This window comes from Canis lupus, chromosome 1 (assembly GCF_011100685.1).
Source record: "Canis lupus familiaris isolate Mischka breed German Shepherd chromosome 1, alternate assembly UU_Cfam_GSD_1.0, whole genome shotgun sequence".
NCBI classification, from domain to species: domain Eukaryota; kingdom Metazoa; phylum Chordata; class Mammalia; order Carnivora; family Canidae; genus Canis; species Canis lupus.
Window position 1 is genome coordinate 65,452,935 of NC_049222.1, and position 22,394 is coordinate 65,475,328.

At 36.3% G+C, this 22,394-nt stretch overlaps 1 protein-coding gene and 1 pseudogene across 3 annotated transcripts in view; one reads left to right on the top strand and one right to left on the bottom strand.

The window, feature by feature from the left end:
• TRMT11 (tRNA methyltransferase 11 homolog) overlaps positions 1–22,394 on the top strand; it is a 56,058-nt gene that overhangs the window by 14,571 nt on the left and 19,093 nt on the right. For 2 of the 3 annotated variants that reach the window (XM_038526728.1, XM_038526729.1), the window contains exons 8-12: positions 8,121–8,201; positions 10,815–10,979; positions 12,532–12,604; positions 12,727–12,858; positions 21,914–22,034. In XM_038526728.1, the coding sequence (XP_038382656.1) occupies positions 8,121–8,201; positions 10,815–10,979; positions 12,532–12,604; positions 12,727–12,858; positions 21,914–22,034 (572 nt within the window). The remainder of the gene's footprint in view (positions 1–8,120; positions 8,202–10,814; positions 10,980–12,531; positions 12,605–12,726; positions 12,859–21,913; positions 22,035–22,394) is intronic. The other variant, XM_038526730.1, reaches the window with a different exon arrangement.
• LOC119869935 lies at positions 9,900–10,100 on the bottom strand (annotated as a pseudogene).

The window sequence follows — 22,394 nt, forward strand, 5'->3', positions numbered from 1 at the left end:
CAGAAACATTGTTGAATTAAAAAGTAAAAAACTTCCTGAGGAGATTATGGCACAAGAGAGAGGTTATGTGACTTGGCCGAAGTTAGTGTGTAAATTTCATGAGATTGAAACTCCCGCAGTCTAACTCCAGAGCTCATGCTCTTAACTACTATCTTAGGGCTGCCTCTTTCTGCATTAAGGTCTGTTGGCCAGCTGTTATATCATAAACTAACTTGAGGAATGTGACCACATGTGATTAGGAAGAAAAGTATCAAAGTTAAGAGGTTTTAACCATTGGAATGATTTTCTGTGTTTGTTGTTGAATTAATCTGCTAGTGAGTTTTTCTTCTCCCACTCCCCCAGCATCTCTGTATATCCCACACCCAACATATAGCCTCTTTGTTTCTTTGCTTTCCTCATTATCCTATGCACCTCTCCCAACATTTTAAACTTTTATTGGAAGTAATGCCAAACTTATAGTAAAGATACAAGAATAAGAACAGAGAACACTTGCATATACTTGACCCAGATTAAACTGTTAACATTTGATCTCATTTGCCTTATCGTTTGTTTTCTCTTTCTGTTTATTTACATAATTTTGTTTTCTTTACCATTTGAAGTAAGTTGCATCCATCCTATCAATATATAGTAGTACTACCTCCACAGTTATCATTTGACACTCATTCTATTATAAGCAAGAGTCTTTTATTCTCTCCTATGTATTTATTAATATAAACATGTAGATTCCCCTCTTCCCCCTTAGTGTTCTATAATTCATTACTTTCCTTTATCATTTAGTTGCTCAAATTGTCCCACATTTGCCAAGTGGAGCCCTTTTGTGTGGTTTCTGTCTTTGTGACGTTCCTGTCTTTTATTTTTGAGTACTTTCTTACTTTTTGGCTCATCTTTTACCTGCCCAAACCCTGGAATCAGTCATTTCTCCAGGAAACCATTGTTTCTTTTAGTGGAGAATGGTGTTAGAGACCAAGATCTGGATGCTAGGTATCTTCATTTCTCGACCCTTTCAGCAGACAGGCTAGAACATTTGTGTACAAATGTACACAATATACATATAAATGTGTATGCAAGTACACATGTCCCTATGTATGTACTGTGCGTGCACGTAGTTTTACACACACATATTGTAGAAATTGTGAATTTTCACATATACTACAAATTCTTATCTATCTTGGGACATTTCTTTCTTGCCTAACCCCATTCCATTTTTATATGTGCCTTCTTCCACAGTGAGAATCCTGTTTCCTCTCACCTTCCACACATTTATTCTTTTGCTCATTCCTCTAATACATATAAAATAGTTTCAGAATTGCTTTGCCTTTACCACTAAAAGCAAAGCAAAACAATACAAAAACCCTCTTGAAAGGATATGATTTTAGGCTATGTATTCAGTTCTCTGCCCCAGCTAACGAGCAGTAAAGTTAAATATCGTGCTTTCTTCTTTTTTCCCTTTATTTAAAAATCAGTTTGGAGTTCATTTTTTTCAATTTACCTTCAGTTTTAGATTTTTACTTCCTTCCATCCTTGTGGATTTATTTTTAAATATGTAGAAGATCAGTTTGCTTCCAAAAGTCAGCTATATGAAAGGTACACTGAGACAATTATCACTCTTTTCCATATCCCTTCCATCCTCCTCCCCCATCCCTTGTAGATAACCAACATCTTTTTCAGTTGATTCTTCTTATTTGTTGTTTGTAATGATAGGCAGATATGTACATTTTATTTCTACTTATTTCTTACATACACTACTTTGCTTTTCTCAATTATTTCCTGGAAATCACTTTCTGTTAATTCATAGGGATTATCTTCATTCTTTTTTTATGATTGTACTTCATGGATGTATATGCTATAATTTATTCAGTCTCCTATACTTGGACATAGGTTGTATCCTGTATTTTGGAGTTACAAATAACGACTGCAGTGAATAATCTTTTGTAGATATACTTGCATAATGTTGGAGATACAGCTCTAGGGTAAATTCTTAAAAGGAAGTTCTTTGGGTTGAAGAATATTATGTATATTGTTAAATCTTGCTTCACCAGAGGAATTCATTGTCAAGGTTGTGAAATGTTACCAGTCTCTTGGATGAAAATGTTACCTCAGTGTAGTGTTTTTTTTTTTTTTTATTGGTGTTCAATTTACTAACATACAGAATAACCCCCAGTGCCCGTCACCCATTCACTCCCACCCCCCGCCCTCCTCCCCTTCCAACACCCCTAGTTCGTTTCCCAGAGTTAGCAGTCTTTACGTTCTGTCTCCCTTTCTGATATTTCCCACACATTTCTTCCCCCTTCCCTTATATTCCCTTACATTATTATTTATATTCCCCAAAGGAATGAGAACATATAATGTTTGTCCTTCTCCGACTGGCTTACTTCACTCAGCATAATACCCTCCAGTTCCATCCACGTTGAAGCAAATGGTGGGTATTTGTCATTTCTAATAGCTGAGTAATATTCCATTGTATACATAAACCACATCTTCTTTATCCATTCATCTTTCGTTGGACACCGAGGCTCCTTCCACAGTTTGGCTATCGTGGCCATTGCTGCTATAAACATCGGGGTGCAGGTGTCCCGGCGTTTCACTGCATCTGTATCTTTGGGGTAAATCCCCAGCAGTGCAATTGCTGGGTCGTAGGGCAGGTATATTTTTAACTGTTTGAGGAACCTCCACACAGTTTTCCAGAGTGGTTGCACCAGTTCACATTCCCACCAACAGTGTATGAGGGTTCCCTTTTCTCCACATCCTCTCCAACATTTGTTGTTTCCTGCCTTGTTAATTTTCCCCATTCTCACTGGTGTGAGGTGGTATCTCATTGTGGTTTTGATTTGTATTTCCCTGATGGCAAGTGATGCAGAGCATTTTCTCATGTGCATGTTGGCCATGTCTAGGTCTTCCTCTGTGAGATTTCTGTTCATGTCTTTTGTCCATTTCATGATTGGATCATTTGTTTCTTTGCTGTTGAGTTTAATAAGTTCTTTATAGATCTTGGAAACTAGCCCTTTATCTGATATGTCATTTGCAAATATCTTCTCCCATTCTGTAGGTTGTCTTTGAGTTTTGTTGACTGTATCCTTTGCTGTGCAAAAGCTTCTTATCTTGATTAAGTCCCAATAGTTCATTTTTGCTTTTGTTTCTTTTGCCTTCGTGGATGTATCTTGCAAGAAGTTACTATGGCCGAGTTCAAAAAGGGTGTTGCCTGTGTTCTTCTCTAGGATTTTGATGGAATCTTGTCTCACATTTAGATCTTTCATCCATTTTGAGTTTATCTTTGTGTATGGTGAAAGAGAGTGGTCTAGTTTCATTCTTCTGCATGTGGATGTCTCAGTGTAGTGTTATTTTGTATTTCTCTTATTATGAGTGAAGTCAATAAATTTTTATATTTTAAGGGCCATTTTTATAACTTTGAATTATTTTTCTTGTCTTTTGCTGATTTTTATGTGGACATTTCTTTATTTTTGAAAGTACTTCATATATTAGGGACATTAGCTCTCTCCTGTTTTCTTTAAGTATATAAGATGTATACATACATATATTACATGCATGGAGGTGTGTGTATATATATCCACAAAATAAAATATTTTCTCCCATTTTTTTTTTTGCCATTTGTTTTTTTGCCATGTTTTTTGACTTTGCAAGTAATTCTTTTTGTCATGCAAAAGATTTCCCTATATCTAAGTTATAGACATACCTTGCTATATTTTTCTTCTAGTACTTTTATAGTTTTAGTTTAGTTTCCTTTAGATCTCTGGTCTGTTTGGAGTTTTTCTTGTATGCTATGGGGAATGGATCTGTAATTTCTCTTTTTCCAAATGCTAATAAGCCTTTTATGAATCCTTAGTTTGTTCTTGGACTTTAAAAACTTTTTCTAAAAAAACAAAAACAAAACTTTTTCTGTGAAGTAAGAATTCTTTGAATACATACATGTACATAATGTTTAATATGTATACATACATGTAGAAAAGACTGTAAGGTCTAAAAATGGAGTTCCTAGTATAGGTAAAATTTCTTTCCCTTTGTGTATGAGGTTAGATATATTATGAAATGTTAACTACGGTCAAAATATTGATTACCTTCAGTATGTGGGGCAAGGAGACCTGCTCCTAATTTGCTTTAGAGAAGCTCCTTAGATTGGGTAGTAGGTCTTGGTCATGTGACTGTTTACATAGGGCAATTAATTGAAATTACAAAGAGGAAGATGTTTGCAAAGATCCTGCTAAAATATATTTTTGTAATTTCTGTTTGTAGTTTAAGCATAGCTTTAGAATTTTAGTTTTTGGGCTTTTGTTTTGAAATTGGTGATGTAATTGTGAATAGATACAATTCTTAAGTATAGTTTGTCTTTTTTCTTGGGCCTTTTGTCTCACTGATGGGTAGTACCTTCTGAAGGATTGGAGAAATAGTAACCCTGTGTCCTCCTCCATGGCCATAGTTTTTCACAAAGTATTTGATGCCATTTTTTCCTTGTTTCCTTTTCTAGTATTTTAAAACAAAGTCAAATGTATCCAATTCTTTTCCATTTTAAAAGCAGGAAATTAAAATATATGAGCTTTCCAAATGCTTTATCCACTGACTTCTCATTATTTGTGATTTTCTCAAGGTTAGAAGATAGAGTAGAAAGTTTCTGGGAAGCTGAAAGGAGAGATATTATCTTTTCCTGCCTAAATGCCTTTCCTTTTTCCTTAGACAGTCTGCTATTGTTGTCTAGAATGACATTATGAGCTGTAGAAATTTACTTTCCTTTCCATTTTAGTGACTATGTTGATTTCATTTTAAGAAGATTTTTAAAAAAGTTGTGTATCTCCATTTTAAGAGAGAAGATACCTATCATTGGGCCAGCTCTTAATAGTTAGGAAGTCCTGTTCTAGTGTGAGCATGGCTAAAGGACTGATGAGCATGGTATGTTGAATACCTATAATGGTACAGGCCTGCCTTGATGATATACAAGAGTTGTGAATTAGATATACAACTGTTATTAACTGAGTGTGCAGCATCACTTAATTTCATAACAAATTTTACTTTTGTTATCTAATTGGTAAGCTGAGTGTATATTTATTTCAATTGGTGCTGACCTCAAAGGAGACAAAATGGTATAGAGAAAAGAACAAATAGAGTGAGTTTTAAATCCTTAATCCATCTATTATTATGTTACTTTGGGCAACATTCTTAACTGGTCTGGGTCTCAGTTCCATCATTGATAAAATGGTGATAGTAATATATTGTGAGGATTAAGTGAGGTAAAATATATACATGAAATTCTTAGGAAGTTGCCTGACACATGGTAGACATTCAGTAGACTGTGTAATGGTTATCATTATTATTTTGTTAGGAACTTAGATGCCTTTTTGATGAAAGATGTTAGATATGGTCAATATTGAATGGTGATGATGAACAGTTTGGCCATGAACTCATTTTCTAGTCCCTTCTCTGGCTAATTTCCAAGATACTCATAATTTGCAACTGTTGGCAAGTTGTGACATCAGGCAAGGAAATTGAGGGTTAAAATTGTAAACATCTAATTCTTTATTTATAATGAAAATAATTGGTACAAGTGTCTGCCAGGTGCTCTAGGTAGCTGCAATATGATTTTATGGCAGGGCTTCATAGATACTCCTTTTCTCCTTGCCCTGTCTCAGGTGAGTGAGCTATTTTAGTGATTGAGAATATACCCAGGACAGTATTACACACTCCTTGGCACCAACTACCTTCAGATGATCCATAGTGTGAGGAAAGGAGTGTGGCTCCTTTTGAATTTTATCATTGCAGAATGATAGACACAGGTGCCAGGTGTTGGGAAACTGACTGTCCTGGTCCTGGGAAGAGACTGTGGGGAGAAAAAGAGACAATTAGGAGACCAGTAATTGGTCTCTGTAGTCTGTGTAATAATCTCTGCTTCATTCCCATTTTTGTCCACAATCTTTGTAGTCTCCTTTTCCTAAGTTTCCTAGTGTATCCAGTAAAATTCCTGTTTTCTAGTCATATCCTTTTGCTCAGGCTATTAGTGTAACTTGTTTGAGTTTGTTTTGAAAATGGATCTTGTAGGTATGTAGTATTCCATTTTTCCTCCTTTTCTCCTTTTCTTTCAGCAAAACCAAAGCCCAGTCTCTCATTTCTAAGCTTTTTGTAAGGCTTTTCTCTTAAATTTCTAATGTTGAGAATCACAAATTAGTTTCTATATTTAGGCAAATATTGTGCCTAATTGTGCCATATTGTGTCCTTTTGCCTATAAGATACTACCCTGACCTTAAAGTGGTTGCTATTTAACTAAAGAGAAATTAGAACACTGAGTTTGGGGTATTGGTACACTTGAGAGTATAATAGGAAATTGGGTGAGTCACATTACCTGGCCCCTCACCATTTCACCCCTCCTTGATCACCCCTTCTTCCACCAGAAAGCTTCAGGGAAACTCCAACTGAGGTATAACTAAATGCAAAAAAATACTTCAATTTATTTGAGAAAACAATTAGATGCTTAACAGGGATTACCCAGTGACCAGTACAGAGAAGCTAATTTATATACTGACTTTATTTAAAACTTTGAAAGCTTGAAGGGCACAAAGTAAACTCACAGATGCAGTCTAACAGATTATTCATCTCCTTTCAGCAGTGTGCTCTAAATTGGGTCTTCTCAAAACTCACTCTAACCAAATGGATAAGGTTCTGTTTAAGGAAGCACAGGAAAGCTTTTCTGTTCCCCTTGGCAACTAGTTCTTCTAGGTGAGTATCTGCCTTAATTGGCGGAATCGTAGTAATTCCTCGTAATTTGGGTGAAGTGATTTTGTGAGTATTCCAACTCATCACAACAGAATATCTTTTCCGAAATGTGGACGGTTCCATTTATAGAACAAGACTGATGAGGTTGACCTAGCTTACCTCTCACACAAATGCTTCTTGTAGTTAGTAGGAGGGAACCTAGGTTTTGGTTTCTGCTGTACTTGTTAGTCCTCCATCCTCTTCTTTAGGGACTCCAGTAGTAGTCATCAGTTACAGTATTTTTCACAAGCAAAGTCTATTTATTTAAGTGCATGTTCCCAGACTGTGTTTTTAAATGGCTATGGAAAGAACACCATTAATTTACAGACCTTGACCCTCTGGAGGCACTACCCATCTTAATTTTAGAGATTACCTTTGAAAAGGATATCAGGGAAAAAATATAGTTATTGTCCCTTATCTGAGTCTGTGCATAGTTTTAAGAGTATATTTCTGATGTCAGTTTGACTGACAGATCTTTCTACAGTAGAGCTGTTAGGACTAAGAGCATTTTAATTTGGATGATTAAAAAAAAAGTAAAGTTGAATTAAAAGCACAGTTATTAAAACATTTAACTTTGTGATTCTTTTTCCTTTGAACAGTTTGAAAATACTACCTTTTATTTTAAAGGGTTTCGTTAATTTTTAAATCTTTATTAGGATTTTTCTTCATATGTGAGCTGGGCACAGCCACCAAGTTACTTAGTCCAGTCAGATTGTGTTGGGACATTTGTTCTTACTTCAGTCACAGCACTAAGTAAACAGAAAAGTCATTGTATTAATTATTTTTGTGTATGCTTGCTTGGTAAAGTTATGCAGAAATTCATATTTATAGTTTAAAACAAAAGGCAATTGCTTCATTGGTTACAGGAATAACTATTTCATGTCCTAATAGTTTAATTTTTGTAGGGAGTCATGTCTTAACATATTTAATTATGCCCTCTTTAGTTATTTGAAACTCAGGCTTCAGTGGGAATTGAACCCAATTGTCAGAATTTACTTTTTGCCAACTCTGTGTAGTAGCCTTAAATGCTCATTTGTAAGTAAGGAGCAAGATGTTTGTATAGACCTCTCCAAATCCGATGAAAATGTCTAAATATAAATTATTTTGATCAAAAAAGGTTTGTTTTCCCTAAGTGGTATGTTTAAAATAATGATGCTAAGACATATGTTAATTCCCTATATTGTGACCAATGTAGTGAGCACAGCTTAGGGTTTTAAATCTGAAGCCTTATAAATATGGTCAGGACCAGTGTTCCTCTGTGGTATTCTTCCTACAGCTAGTTTGTAAGACTCTGGATTGGGTTAAGTGGGGGAATAAACAAGAATCTGGGACTTTCTGGTTAACAGACCATATTGTGTGATTTTCAGGTGGCCTTCTGATAGCATCTGCTCATTTTGGTGCATACGTATGTGGGACAGACATAGACTACAATACAGTTCATGGCTTAGGTGAGTAGAGGTTCTAGACTGTTATAGTCTTTGTTCTTGTACCAAATGTGCCTTTAAAATAAATAAATGGGTTTACATGGCGTTATGCATCTGTCTTTTATGTTAAGATATAGAGTTGTGATAATAATGTAGTTTTACTTATTTTTATAAACTGATATTTCGTTGGGTATCTGCTTTTTATGAAGCAATCCAGTATGTGCAAAGTGATCTCCTGGGGGAGCACAGGATGAATAAGAAAAAGCTCTCCCCACAGGCTTAGTTGAGAGAAATTTTTTTTTTTAAAAATTGGCAGACTCGAAGGTTGTGAACTTTAGGGCTGGGAAGGAAGTAGGAAAGAGACTAGTCATCTTCTAATCAGCATGTCTGTGTTAATAACATGTACAGTTTCTGTTTAAAGATTATCACCATTTTTTTTTCATAATCCAACGTTGCACGAATACTGGATTAATTTCTAGTCCTTGAGTACCATATCATTTTTAATTTCATAACCAACCAAAATATCTTTGAAGCCGTTAAGGTGATAGTAACTTAGAAAATTCTGCATTAGACTGAGGTTAACTCAAGACACATTTGCTTGCTTTTGAAGCCACTTTGGAAACTATTTTAAAATCTAGACACTTTGCTAATGATGTGTGATTTGATGGAATGGAATCAGACTAAAGAAAGTATTCCCATATACCTGAATGGCACTAAAAATGGCAAATTTCATCGATGATTCTGAAACTATTTGTGTTGGTATTCCATTGTTGTAACTAGAATCAGCCTTTCTTTCCCTCACACAGTTATTCTCAAGTTACTGTATTGGTGAGAATTTATTTTTTATTTTATTTTTTTTTCCTGAAACAATTTGACATACTGTGTTTGACCTCTCTTTTTTCTTCCTTGACTGTCAGGAATTTAGCAAGATTTATCATAAGAAGAATTGGTTATATTTTACCAAGTTTACCTAAGTGAGCTAACCAGAAAAAGATATTCTTGGCAACATGTTAGAGCAGACAAAGTGCTAAGAAGAATTATTCTGGTTTGCTTTTAGTAGAAGCAGTATGTTTACTTTAAGGAGATTGTCCTACGTAATTTACTAGAATTCTTATTTATGAAAGCTGTGTTATAACCTTTCAGTCTACTTGGATAGAATTCTGATTGAAGTAGAATTTTCTCAGAGCTTATCCAAGATGCTTTTAAATATGCCCTCTGTTTCATATGCTTGTAATCTCTTTCTATGCTCTCAAATATTCTCAAAAGTCTCCTATTTTAAAAGAACGAAACCTTTCCTGTCCGTCGTGTAGGGGGGCCCCTCTAGCTGCCACTTTGCTTTCTTCTTCCTCACTGTCCTCTGCCCATTATTTTCTAGCTTCCAGGCCCACAGAAACCTCTTACTAGGGCCACAGATCTATAGCATTTGGCAGTGTTGACTTTCGTACAGCCTCCCTTGGTTTCCTGCACTGTGGCCTCATCGGGTGGTACTTTTACTTCTTTGACTGTTCCATCTCCATCTCCTTAAGGCCCTGTGGGTTTCTTTGACCTGTGATAACATGTTCCTTTTCTCTAGGCTTCTCTCTCTGACCAGTTTTCCTATCACAGCGCATGTTATGCAGAGTCATATCATTCTTCCCATTTTGGTTTTTTTAAGTTTTGTTTCTGTTGTGAAGTAGATCAAGATACAGAAGAGTGTATAAAAATAGAATAATTATAGAATAAACATGTAAATGCCAAGATTAATAAAAAATGTCATTCATTCTTATGGGTCTAACTTAAATGCCTATACTGATATCTCCTCAGTATATATATTCTGGCCTCTACCCACTGAATAACTCTTTCTGGATGGGAAAAGTTTTCAATTAGCAATAATCGCGCCTCGGATAAACCTCATTGGCTACGATACTGCCACTGCGCAAAGCTCTTTCTGGATGTTCTATAGGTAGTTCACAAGCACAATTGATACATTTTAAATGGATCTCATTTTTTCCTTTAAGCTGGGCTCGATCTCATATCCCTGAGATCATGACCTGAGCTGAAATTGAGAGTTGGATACTTGGCCATCTGAGCCACCCAGGCACCCCTGTTTCTCCAATCCTAATCAACAATATCATCATCCACTTGTGTCTCCTAAATGAGAACTTTTGAGCTTCTTCCTTCAACCTCCACTTTAACTTTTTTCATCTGTAATGTCTCAATTTGACTTCTTCTCTCCATGGTCACAGAGCTCCTGCATTTCCCAAGTTAGCTTTCTTTGTTTCTGTTTCACTGATCTGATTCATCCTATTTCTACACGGGGTTGTTTGCTCTTGGAGGAAAGAGACCATGTTCGATACAGCTTTGTATCTTACTTGTATATGCTTTCAATTCAGTAAGTATTAAATGAATGTTTGAAGGCAGTTTTACTTGAAAGATGACAAAACAGGATCAGTTAGTACATTTTACTATTCAAAATATTTTTTTTTGTAGTAAGTTGAAGTAAAAATAGCTGTTTAAATAAAGATTTTAAATGAAAGCAAGTTTTATTCGAGTAAATCTAGGTTTAGATGTGTTAACATTACTTTTAGCTAAATGATAAGAAATAAGAATGCTCTATTTGATTTAGTAGTTTCTGTATTCCTTTTTCTTTCCCTTTAGGAAAGGCTAGTAGGAAAAACCAGAAATGGAGAGGACCAGATGAAAACATTAGGGCGAATCTTCGTCAATATGGTTTAGAGAAATACTACCTTGATGTCCTGGTTTCAGATGCATCTAAACCTTCCTGGAGGAAGGGCACATATTTTGATGCAATCATCACTGATCGTAAGTTTATTTTTATACAAAAGTAGGAGTAGGATTTGTTTCCTAAAGTCATTTACATTTAAAGTAGAAAATTTATCGACACACAGAAAAATATCAGGTTGTACTAGTATTCTCCCCCCACCCCCTGACTTCTTCACATAGTGAAAAGGAGAAAAATTGTGAATATAAGGCAGGATACCAATTTAACTCAGTAGTTAAGAGTTTTCTGTTTTGGTTTTTAAAATTACATATATTGTCTTCTTTTTTTCTCTTCAGTTTCTTTTTAGAAGCATATATTTGTTGTAAATTTTTGACTAATTGGTTATTAGTATGCCAACTGGAGCCAAAATGTTATGTGCAATTAGAGTGTTAGATGTCAAAGAAGAGAGTTTTATTTTAAAAAAAATTTTTTTCTGAAAGACTTACTTGAGAGAGAGAGAGAACACACACTTGTCTGTGAAAGGCAGGGAGGGGCAGAGGGAGAGACTTCCAGGCAGACTGCTCCCTGAGCACAGAGCCCTATGTGGGGCTCAGTCCCACAACCCTGAGCTCATGACCTAAGCTTTGAAAACCAAGAGTCGGACACTCAACCAACTGAGCCCCCCAGGCGCCCCAAAGAAGAGGGTTTAGGGTATCACATAACTCTCCATGTGTAAGCTTTGGTGTATTGCTTTGTTTTTGTACCACATGTTTTCACTGACATCTCCTTTCTAGAGTTATAAGAAATTTGGGATTCTGTGAGCTGCTAGGCTTTTGAACCCCCTGAGCTTCAGGAATGTGAATGAGAACTTTTGCCTCATGAGTTCTGGGCATTGCAGGCGTCCTAAGAATAGGTTGGCCTTCTCTACAGTATATTGTAGTAAATCTGTAAATAGCGGCAAGTATATCTCCACCTTTCTATCTCCACTCGCTTCAGTTCTTTGGTAACTTAGGTGGTTTCAGATTGAACAAAAATATTATCAAGGCATTGCACTGTCATTATGAATCTACTTTATAAATACCGGGTGACTTTTTATTAATAGTCTATTCTCATTCTGCATGTATATTTATATAAAGTATGTATTTTGTTTTGGTCCATTGAGAGTGAGTTGGATGCACTGTGGCCTCTTACCCTCATATTTCAGTGTGTATTTCCTAAGAACAGGGATAGCCAGAGTACAGTTTTCAGTTTCAATAAATCAAGGCAATAGTTTAATTTTAGTTTGTCATCCACTGCTGTCAGTCACCCAGTAACATCCCTTTATTTCTTTGTTTTCTCCCTCTGGGACAGTATCCAGTCTGGTGTCAGGAATTGCATTTTGTAATATCTCTTTTAGGCCTCTTTTAGTTTGTCACACTGTCACAGCCTTTGTCTGTCTTTTTATGACATTGACATTTTTGGAGAACACAGTGGCCTGCTATCCCTCCCAGTGTTTTAAATAGAATGTTCTGTGTTACACATTCTTGGCTGCAATATTTCATAGGTGGAGATGTATTCCTCTCCGAGTGTCCCATCTGGGGGCCCATGATGTCTGTGCCTCACTGGTAATTAGGTGACTTTTGACTCTTCACGTTACTTATGTTTTCTGTCTAGCTCCATATGGTATCAGAGAATCTACAAGAAGAACTGGTTCTCAGAAGGAAATACCAAAGGGGATGGAAAAATGGTAAGTGACAGTTAAATATGATATGTCACTAATTTGAGAAGAAGCATGTTGTTCTTTTTAATCAGCTTAGTTTAGTAGGCTTAAGGTTTTCACTGATTTTGAAATTTGTTTTCTTTTTCTAGTCCAGAAAGCCATGTTCCTGTTTCCCTGAGTTATCATCTGAGCGATATGTTTTTTGACCTGTTAAACTTTGCAGCTGAGACCCTCGTATTAGGTGGAAGACTTGTCTATTGGTTACCAGTGTACACGCCAGAGTATGTAATATTAAATAATTTTATTTTTAATTTTGCTTGTATATGCAACATAATTTTTTCCCTATTTCTCATTGTATTCAGGATAAATATCTTTGTGTTTATTTTTTTTAATTTTTATTTTTTTTTATCTTTGTGTTTAATGTTTATAATAGTCTTTGCTTACCTACGTATGCATATAAAACAGGCCCCTTCTTAGTGATTGAATTGCTTTCACCTTTGTATTTACATCAAGAGTTGGCAAACTGTATGTGGTTCAGATACGGTTTTCAGCCTGTTTTTGTAAGGTACTTGAGCTAAGATGAGTTTTTACTTTTTTTTTTTTTTATTTAAGATTTTGTTTATTGAGAGAGAGAGAAAGTGAGAGCACACAGGGAGAGGGAGAAGCAGACTCTCTGCTGAGCAGAGAGCCCAGTGTGGGGCTGAATCCCGGGAGCCCGAGATCATGAACCGAACTAAAGGCAGACACTTAACCTTAACCAACTGAGCCACCCAGGTGCCCTGGGTTTTACATTTTTAGAGTTGTTAAAAAGGAAAAAAAAAAAACAAAGAAGAACATGTGACAGAAATTTATGTGGCCACTAAGGCTAAAATATTTACTGTGTGGCCCTTTATAGGAAAAATTTACCAGCCTGGGTTGTGCCCCCATTCTTAACTCAGGGCCTGATATATCATTAGCTGTTGGTGACTGTTTTGCCAGGCCACAAACAGGTAATTTCTAACAACTTAGTTGAGTGATCCATCTACTACTAGCTCACATTAATATATATTGGTTGTTATCACCTTATGATATTCAGTACATCTTTTTTAAAAGTTAACATCAAAATAAAAGCTGTGCATATATTAAAGCCTTGATTATGTTCCATATTATTAATTTGGGTTTTATTATTTAGTAATTATTAAATACAAGCAGAGCTGTGTACATCAGCAATGAAACACAAGATGTCTTGAATAAATAGGGTCTTTAGATTTGAAAGATAGTTCAGTGTCAAGCTCAAGATTCGGCTATTTCTTTAACCTGCCGAACCGTACTAACCTGGATCAGTTAGTACATTTTACTATTCAAATGTATTTGAATTTTACTATTCAAATTTTAAAGATTTAAAGAAATCTTTAAAAAAAATTATTTTAGTTCCTGTGTTTACATAATTATACAGAATGCATTTTAGAAGATTGTTAACTTATCTGTCTTTTCAAAATGGTGGATGGTCCTCAGTTGGAAGCTGTGATGTTTTTTGTTTTATAAACCTTGTGTTGGAAGTTACCATGGCCTAACTTTAGTCACACATTTGTTTATTGGCTGATAAGACTGTACACATTCATGCCCAGATTCCTTAACACTGGCCTTAATGTTTGGCTGCCAATGGTAATCTCATTTAATCTTTTCACTTTAGAAATAAGGAAAATTATTTCCAAGGAGTGAGGTGACTTGTCTACAGTTAATAGCAAGCCTTTGGTTTTCTTACTCCTTTGGCTTTGTTCACTTAATTCAACAGTCTATCAGATCTCAGTTGCCTGGTATGTGAGGTGATAGATGGAGTTTTATTAATATTTTCCAAAAAGAGCACTTTTGTTTCTTTGTATACAAAAGTGGGTCCTTCCTTAGATAAGCTGAATTCCAGCAGCAAACTTTGTTTTTGTTTTTTTTTTTTTGTTTTTTTTTAAGATTTATTTCTTTGAGAGAGAGAGAGGGAGAGAGAGAGAGCATGCAGAGTAAGGGAGAAGCCCTCCAAAGGCAGGGGAGGGGAGAGGGAGAGGGAGGAGGAATCCCAAGCAGATTCCTCACTGAGTTTGGAGCCTGATGCAGGGCTGGACTCCATGTCCCCAAGATCATTGAACTCAACCAACTGAGCCACCCAAGTGCCTACCGCCTCTTTAAATTAAAGATTTATTTATTTATTTTAGAGAGAGAGAAGCTTACTCTTCTTTTTCAAGTTTCAGGGCTAAATTTTTAAGTTTATTTTGAGATAGGTTCAGACTTAAATAAAAGTTTCAAATGTAGCAGAAAAAAAAATATCTCATCCAGATTTTCCAACTATTAATGTGCGCTTACTGTATCTTCTCTCCACCCCCCCCCCCCCCATTACATGAATCACATACCCATTATCATTCACCTCTTTTGGAACTATTTGAGAAGTTGCAGATGATGATGCCCCATCACCCCTACATATTTCATTTTATTTCTCAGAAATAACATTGTTGTCAAAGCGCAGTCAACCCTCCAAGTTTGGAAATCAGTATTGATAACACTACTGCCCATTTTAGGGACCCTATTCAAATTTCACCAATTGTGGTCCATTGGAGAAAATGTGCTCCATTAAGCCATCATGTCATTCTTCTCCAGTCTGGAATAGGTCCCCATTCTTTTTTATCTTTTGTGTCCTTGACAGTTGTATAGAATATATGGCTTATATTAAAGGGTGTCCCTCAATCAGGGTCCATCTGAAGTCTTTTCTTTCTTTTTTTTTTTTTTTTAAATGAGGGAGGGGGCAGGGAGGGGCAGAGAGAGAGGGAGAAAGACAATTGGTATTTCTTTTATAATCATATTCATGTAGTGCCCTTGGTAGGAACACCACTAAATTATACTGTGTTTTTTGTGCATTGCTTCATGGGGCACATAGAGTTAACCTCTACTAGCGATCTTAAACTGGATCATCTGGTCATGTGGTTCTCTGTCAGGTTTCTCCACTGTAAGTCATTATTTTCTCCTTTGATTAGTGTTTCATGGGGAAAGTTATCCCAAGATTACATCAATATCTTACTTTTCATCAAATCACTATTCACATTGACAACTCCATTGTTGACAACCACCACAATGGTGCTTTTTTGTTCCATCATTTCTTCTCCATTTTAAGTTGGCATTCTACTGTAAGGAAGAGTTTTCCCTTCTTCTCCTGTTTGTTTACTAATTTATCAATTTATATTGCTATGGAATCATGGATGCTTATATAATTCATTGGGTTATAATTCATTACTGTCACTATTTTGTTGCTCAAATTGTCTCAGATTTGATCAGTGGGAGTCACTTTGAGGTGGTTCCTGTGTTCTTTTGAAATATCCTCATTAGTTTCTGTGTACTTCTTATTTTTTGGCATTTCTGACCACTATTTTGTAGTTTATTATTTAATTATAATTGAAGTTGAATGTGCTTAAGAATATCTTTTGTAGTTCTTTTGTTTTTTCCTTTCTCTTTATTACAAAATTAAATTGGAGGTACTTTTAAGTATTTTTAATATTTCTAAAGACCTTACAAAATGGAAGCTGGATATTTTTCAATGACTTCTGGATTTTAATAATTTACAACAAGGGAAAATTTCAAAATGCATATAATCAGAGGGATATATTTGAAATAGAAAAGGGATATGTATTTTTATCACTTTATTTAAAAAAAAAAGATTGATTTTTTTGAGGTGGGGGAGGGGGTAGAGAGAGGGAGGGAAAGAGGGAGGCCAAGCACACACACTGGGAGAGAGAGAGAAGCAGACACTCTACTGAGCAGGGAGCCCAATATGAGGCTTGATCCCGGTACCCTGGGATCATGACCTGAGCCAAAGGCAGACAACCGACTGAGCCACCCAGACACTCCTATCACTTCTCCTATTTTTTATTTTTTTATTTTTTTTATTTTGGATGTTTGTCAGGGAAAAGATTTTATCCAGGAATGTGGCTAATGCTCACATGGGAAGACTATGGCATTTACTTCCCTGACTTCATCCCTGGAAAAATTTTTGTCCACATTCTCTGATGTTCATTATTAGACTTCTCTTTTTCCTTCCCTTTATTTTTTTTTTCTGTTTATACTTTTATTTGCATTTATTCTGTGCAGAATTTACTCCCGGGCCATAAGTTTTTGTTTCTTCAGTTTCTTCTGGGATATCCTTTTCTTCTGTGCACCTCCTCTTCTGGTTTAGAAACAGTCTACTCATTTTCAGTAAGGATCATCTCAGTGTGGCAGGGAGCACTCATGTATTGGTTAATCTGACGATGAGCCCTGTAAGTTCTTTGCTGCATCTTGGGGGCTTTATCCACCTGGCTGTGCTTGATGACCAGAAAACCTACATCCAGACCCTTACATTCAGCATACTCCCTGCATTTTTAAGCATGTGCAGTAAAAATTCAGCACTCTTTGGGCCATCAGCTATGTCCAGCCCCACTGTTTGGCCTGGGCACAGCTACCAACTCCACCATTATAGCTACAGAATGGCACACATTGCTTCAGATACTTGGTGGCTTTTTGGATATGCATAGCCTTGATGGCCTGGGCAGTTTCATGTGTGTTCTTAAAGTGGATATGAATATTTGAACCTCTTAATTTGCATAATTTTATAGGGTTTTCTGGGTCGAGTGGATAGCAGCCCTTTTACCTCAGGCTGCTTATGACTAAGATGATCGTCCCTTTAGCCTGATGTGATCTTACTAATGAATTAATAATTTTATTACTGTTAATTTATTAATGAACTTAGTTTGTCTTGTGTTTTTAGGAAATGAATTATTTTAACTTAATGTATTATATGTCATCCAGAATCTTTGTTCTTTTGAAATAGCACAAATATTATTATGAATTTAAGACCAAAATCATCTGCAAAAGGTTGAAATAATGTTTTTGCTTCTGAATTAAACAATTTAAAATTAGTTTGATTATGCTGTATTGAAAATAAAGCTTTTTATTGGACTAAGAATAAAGATTTCATTTTAAAATTGTACCTTCGCCCAGCTTAAGTTTAAAACTTTTATGCTTTTGGTATAGTGAATATAGGCTCTTAGTCCTACTATTGAATTCGTTTATTCAACCGAATTCTGTTATATGATTCAAGTTTAAAAATAACGGGCCCCTGGATGTCTCAGTCCGTTAAGCATCTGCCTTCGGCTCAGGTCATGATCCTGGAGTCCCCCATCTAGCCTTGGGTTGGGCTCCCTGCTCAGCAGGGAGTCCTCTTGTCTCTTGCCCTCTTCCTGTCCCCCCAACTCATGCATGTAAGCACGTGTGTGTGCTCTCTTTCTCTCTCTCAACCATCTCTCAATAAAATCTTTAAAAAAAAAGAATTACATATTGTAATCAAGTTTAATATTAATTCTTTAAACCTAGGGCATTTTGAAAAATGTAAGACATAATAAAAATAAAGTGCCACCTAAATGCTTAGTTATTTGTGAAGGATTGTCAGAGCTTCAAATAGAAAAAGGATTTTCTATTTGGCAATTTAAATTGCAGTGAAGAAATTGCTACTCAACAAACTTGCCATATTTCCTCGAGTATAGATTTTCCCCATCCAATCCAATTTTAGTATATTGGATTTTTTTTTGCCAGCATTAAGATGCTTTGTAGACTTTGTATCTTTTCACCTTTCTTTTTCTGTCCCCATTGCTTGATAAAACATTTCTTCATTCCTCAGCTGATAAAATTCTAGTTATCTTTCAAGACCTAACTTAACTGTCACTGCCTCTGTGATACTTTTCCAACCCTTCTCAGCAGAATTACTCTTTCATCTGTGCTCTCTCATAGTAGTTTATTCTTCTCACTCATAGAGACTGACCGCATAGAATTACTGTAAACTGTTGGTATTTATGGGTTTATTATTCAGTTTCAGCTTCTTGCAAGTGACCCTGAGGATCTGTGTGATACTCATTTGGATGGCATAAGTTCAACTCCCATGTGTTTGATGTTACAGGAATTGCTAAGCTACTGAGTGCTGTGAGTGCAGCTGTCTGCTTTATGTGGCCATATAATATTGTTTTCTAATTGGCATTATAAACAGAGAACTCTCTTGAGGTGATTAGAAACTGCATTTCTTTTTTTTTGTTTTTTTAAGATTTTATTTATTCATGAGAGACACAGGCAAAGGGAGAAGCAGGCTCCACGCAGGGAGCCGGATGTGGGACTCGATCCCAGGTCTCTAGGATCACGCCCTGGGCTAAAGGCGGTGCTAAACCGCTGAGCCACCCAGGCTGCCCAGAAACTGCATTTCTTTGTGAAAGATGTCCTTTAATAGAAAATCTCACTGCTCTGCTTGTGATAGAAATGCTGACAAAGAAGCTTTAATAAAGTATGTCCCAGGGGGCACCTGGGTGGCTCCAGTGGTTGAGCATCTGCCTTTGGCTCAGGTCATGATCCCAGGATCCTGGGATCGAGTCCCGCCCACATCAGGCCCCTCTCAGGGAGCCTGCTTCTCCCTCTGCTTATGTCTCTGTCTCTCTGTGTCTCTCATGAATAAATAAATAAAATCTTAAAAAGAAACATGTCCCAGTATAGGATTTGGGGGATACATTTTTTCCAGTTTTATCAGGAAATAATTGACATACATCACTATAAATTTAAGGCCTATATAGCATGATAGTTTGATTTACATTGGGGATAAACTTTAGTAACATGAATTTTGGAGTGGCTCAGAGCAGTGAACATGTTTTTCATCTCTTAATTGGGAACCAAGAAAAAGTGATCCCTTGAACTGTTTTTAGTGAGTGCTCTAATCAGGCAAAAATGTGTTTCTCAAATGGGAGGTGAAATTCTAATGACATTTGGAAATAGCTTGAAGTGTAAAGATTCATAGGAAAATAAGTGTCAAAATTGATTCATGGAAAAACTAGGGGCCTATGTGCACAGTTTTACTTTTAAAAAATATATAATCATATATCATGAAAGTCACCCTTGTTACATCCACAAAGTTGTGCAACCATCACCACTTTCTAATTCTGGAACATTTTTGTCACCCCAAAAGAAACCCCATACACATAAGCAATCACTACCACTTCTGCCCCTGGCAGCCACTTATCTGTCTCTCTGGACTTGCCTATTGTGGCTGATTCAGGTTTTAAATAGATGTTTGGATTGTAGGGCTATAGTAATAAAAATGAAATGAAGATAGCATACCCTACTATCATAATGGCTCAGGCATAGTACAGGTTTATGGTTACTACTTAACAGTTTGCACAGTTCATTGCAGTATGTTGGGTATGAAATATGTTAGGAAATATAAAGAATTTTTTGTTACCTGATATTTTTAAATTCTTAGTATGGTAAAAATTATGCTAAATTGATTGGTTTTAGTATAATAGGGTAGTGGTTATAAACAAGCTTGTTGATGATAATGATGACCCAAATGATGTTCTTTCATTCTTTTTTTTTTCTTTCATTCTTAAACTCAAAGATCAAGCTGAAAAGATAATCTAAGACACCATTGTTTTTCTGCTTTTAAGCAAAATGCCTGGTGACTCAGTTTCAACAGCTTAGCATCATTTGTGTCATCAGTATCAATTAAACTTACATTGGTTTTGTACTTTTAGATTTGATTTTAAATTTGTTTTGGTTTTATAGTTATAAGGGATATAAGCGTATGGACTTTATATCACACTTAGGCTTTCTAGATCTTTAAGTCACTTTTAATAAGAGTACTTCAGGTCAACTCTGCCAGGAAATAAGATTTTTTTTCTCCTTTAGAAAAGGGAGCATAACTGAGTTTGACTACTGCTGTTTCAGACATCTACAAACCCTGCTTTTTCTAGCTTAAGGTCAAGGCTATATCTTCTCCTGTTAATCATGGTGTAGAATGTATTGCTTCATACCATAAATACTTCATGTGAAGACTCCAGATTTGATGTCAACTAATGTTATGAGAAATACATTTCTGGCTATCAGGTGAACATTAGAAAAATGTTAGATCAGAAAAAAACTGAACTGGTCATTACTTACTGGAAAGCCCTAAGGAAGGATGCAGAGAATGACTTCAAGAGAATTCTTTCCACTGATAATACAATGAAGTGCATTATGAATACTGCTTGATAAGTGGGTGATGAAGGTTTCAAGCATGTGGTTGAGGTAATGAGGGAGAGCTCACTGAAGGTCAGAGGGGCTAGAGAAGTCAGTCAAAGAGCGGTAGTGAAGACAATGTTGATGCATTGGAATGGGCTAGCTGAGACTGGTGGTCCTTTACAGGAAATGCTAATTGGCACCTTTCCCATTTTGGACCAGAACTTCAAAATTTCCCATACAATAAATGTTTGCAGAGACTACGTAGAAAGGTATCAAGATTTCCAAAGGAAAAGATAAAAAATGGCAATTTACAATGTCCTTTACCCATACCTAGGGAGCCCCTGTCCACTGCTGTTCTTCAGAATTCTCCATAGTTGTTTCCTCCTCATCTGTCACCTGTTTCTTCTGCCAGGAATGATGCCATCAACGTGTTCTGAACTATGGCAGTCTGACTGTTCTGCTTTCCCGGTGTCCTCCTCTCCATTCACGTAGCACATGAGTTGCGTAGCAGCAGTCACCACTGTTCATTATCGTGGATTTGATTTTATTTCATGGTTAAGGTGACCATGTAGTGTTTATTTTATTGGTAGCCTATTTGAATAATCTTATACATAACTTTGATCCTGTATTTACAAAGTTAATAGCGGTTTCAAGGTGCCATTAAAATTTTGCAGGGACACTTCATTTTATAGGGAAAGTATATGCCGATTGGACATTATTCTTTGGGAATTAATAAAAATCTCCAAATGAATCAGTCCCTCATGAAAGTCAAGGAGTTGTGGAATATATTTCTGTCCTATATGCTCTTGTGGAATCCTTTAGCGTGGACATTGTCTTGTATTTTTGTGATTTAAATGCTTGGTATTCTTCCGTAGAGCATACTTGCATTTTCTCTCATACTCATTCTACAGGGAAAATTATTTAAACTACTTTTTTCAGGGGATCCCTGGGTGGCTCAGCGGTTTGGTGCCTGCCTTTGGCCCGGGGCGTGATCCTGGAGACCCGGGATTGAGTCCTGCATCGGGCTCCTGGCATGGAGCCTGCTTCTCCCTCTGCCTGTGTCTCTGTCTCTGTCTCTCTCTCTATCATGAATAAATAAATAAAATCTTTTAAAAAAATAAACTACTTTTTTCAGATGTGGTAATGTTTAAATACTTTGCTTTTTAAAAATACAGATTATTCATAGGTTATAGGGACAGTTAGTCTATGTGAAATAAAATGGGGGGACGTCCATACGGCATTGGATAACCCTGTGACGATCCTGTGTGGGGTGTGCATGTGAGTGCTCCTAAAAGTCAGCTGTTCTTTCTTCAGATATACTGAAGAGATGGTACCCTGGCACCCTTGCCTGAAACTTATTAGCAACTGTGAGCAGAAGCTTTCCAGTCACACATCGAGGCGCTTGATAACAATGGAAAAGGTGAAGAAATTTGAGGTAAATTATCCTAGTATCTTTGGGGTAAATTCTGGAAGAATCCAAAGGAGATTTTTGTAGTTTTCCTGTAATGGAGTCTGGAATTGCTAAGTCCTTGGTTTTTAAAAAGCTGTCGAATTCAGGAAGAGGCAGAAGTTCAAGAGGTTTGTGGGATTTGATGGGATTCAGAGGGTAGGAGTTGGATACAGAAATTGGGTAGCAGCATAGAAATAGAAGCTCACCTTCACTTCTCATCTTTGCTATGAACACAGTTAAAAAACACAGACACACACTCACACTTAAACAACTGTTGTCTAATGAGCAGTCTACTGGAGACTATTTTTTTCTCCAAAAGCAAAACCTACTTGATTGCATACTATT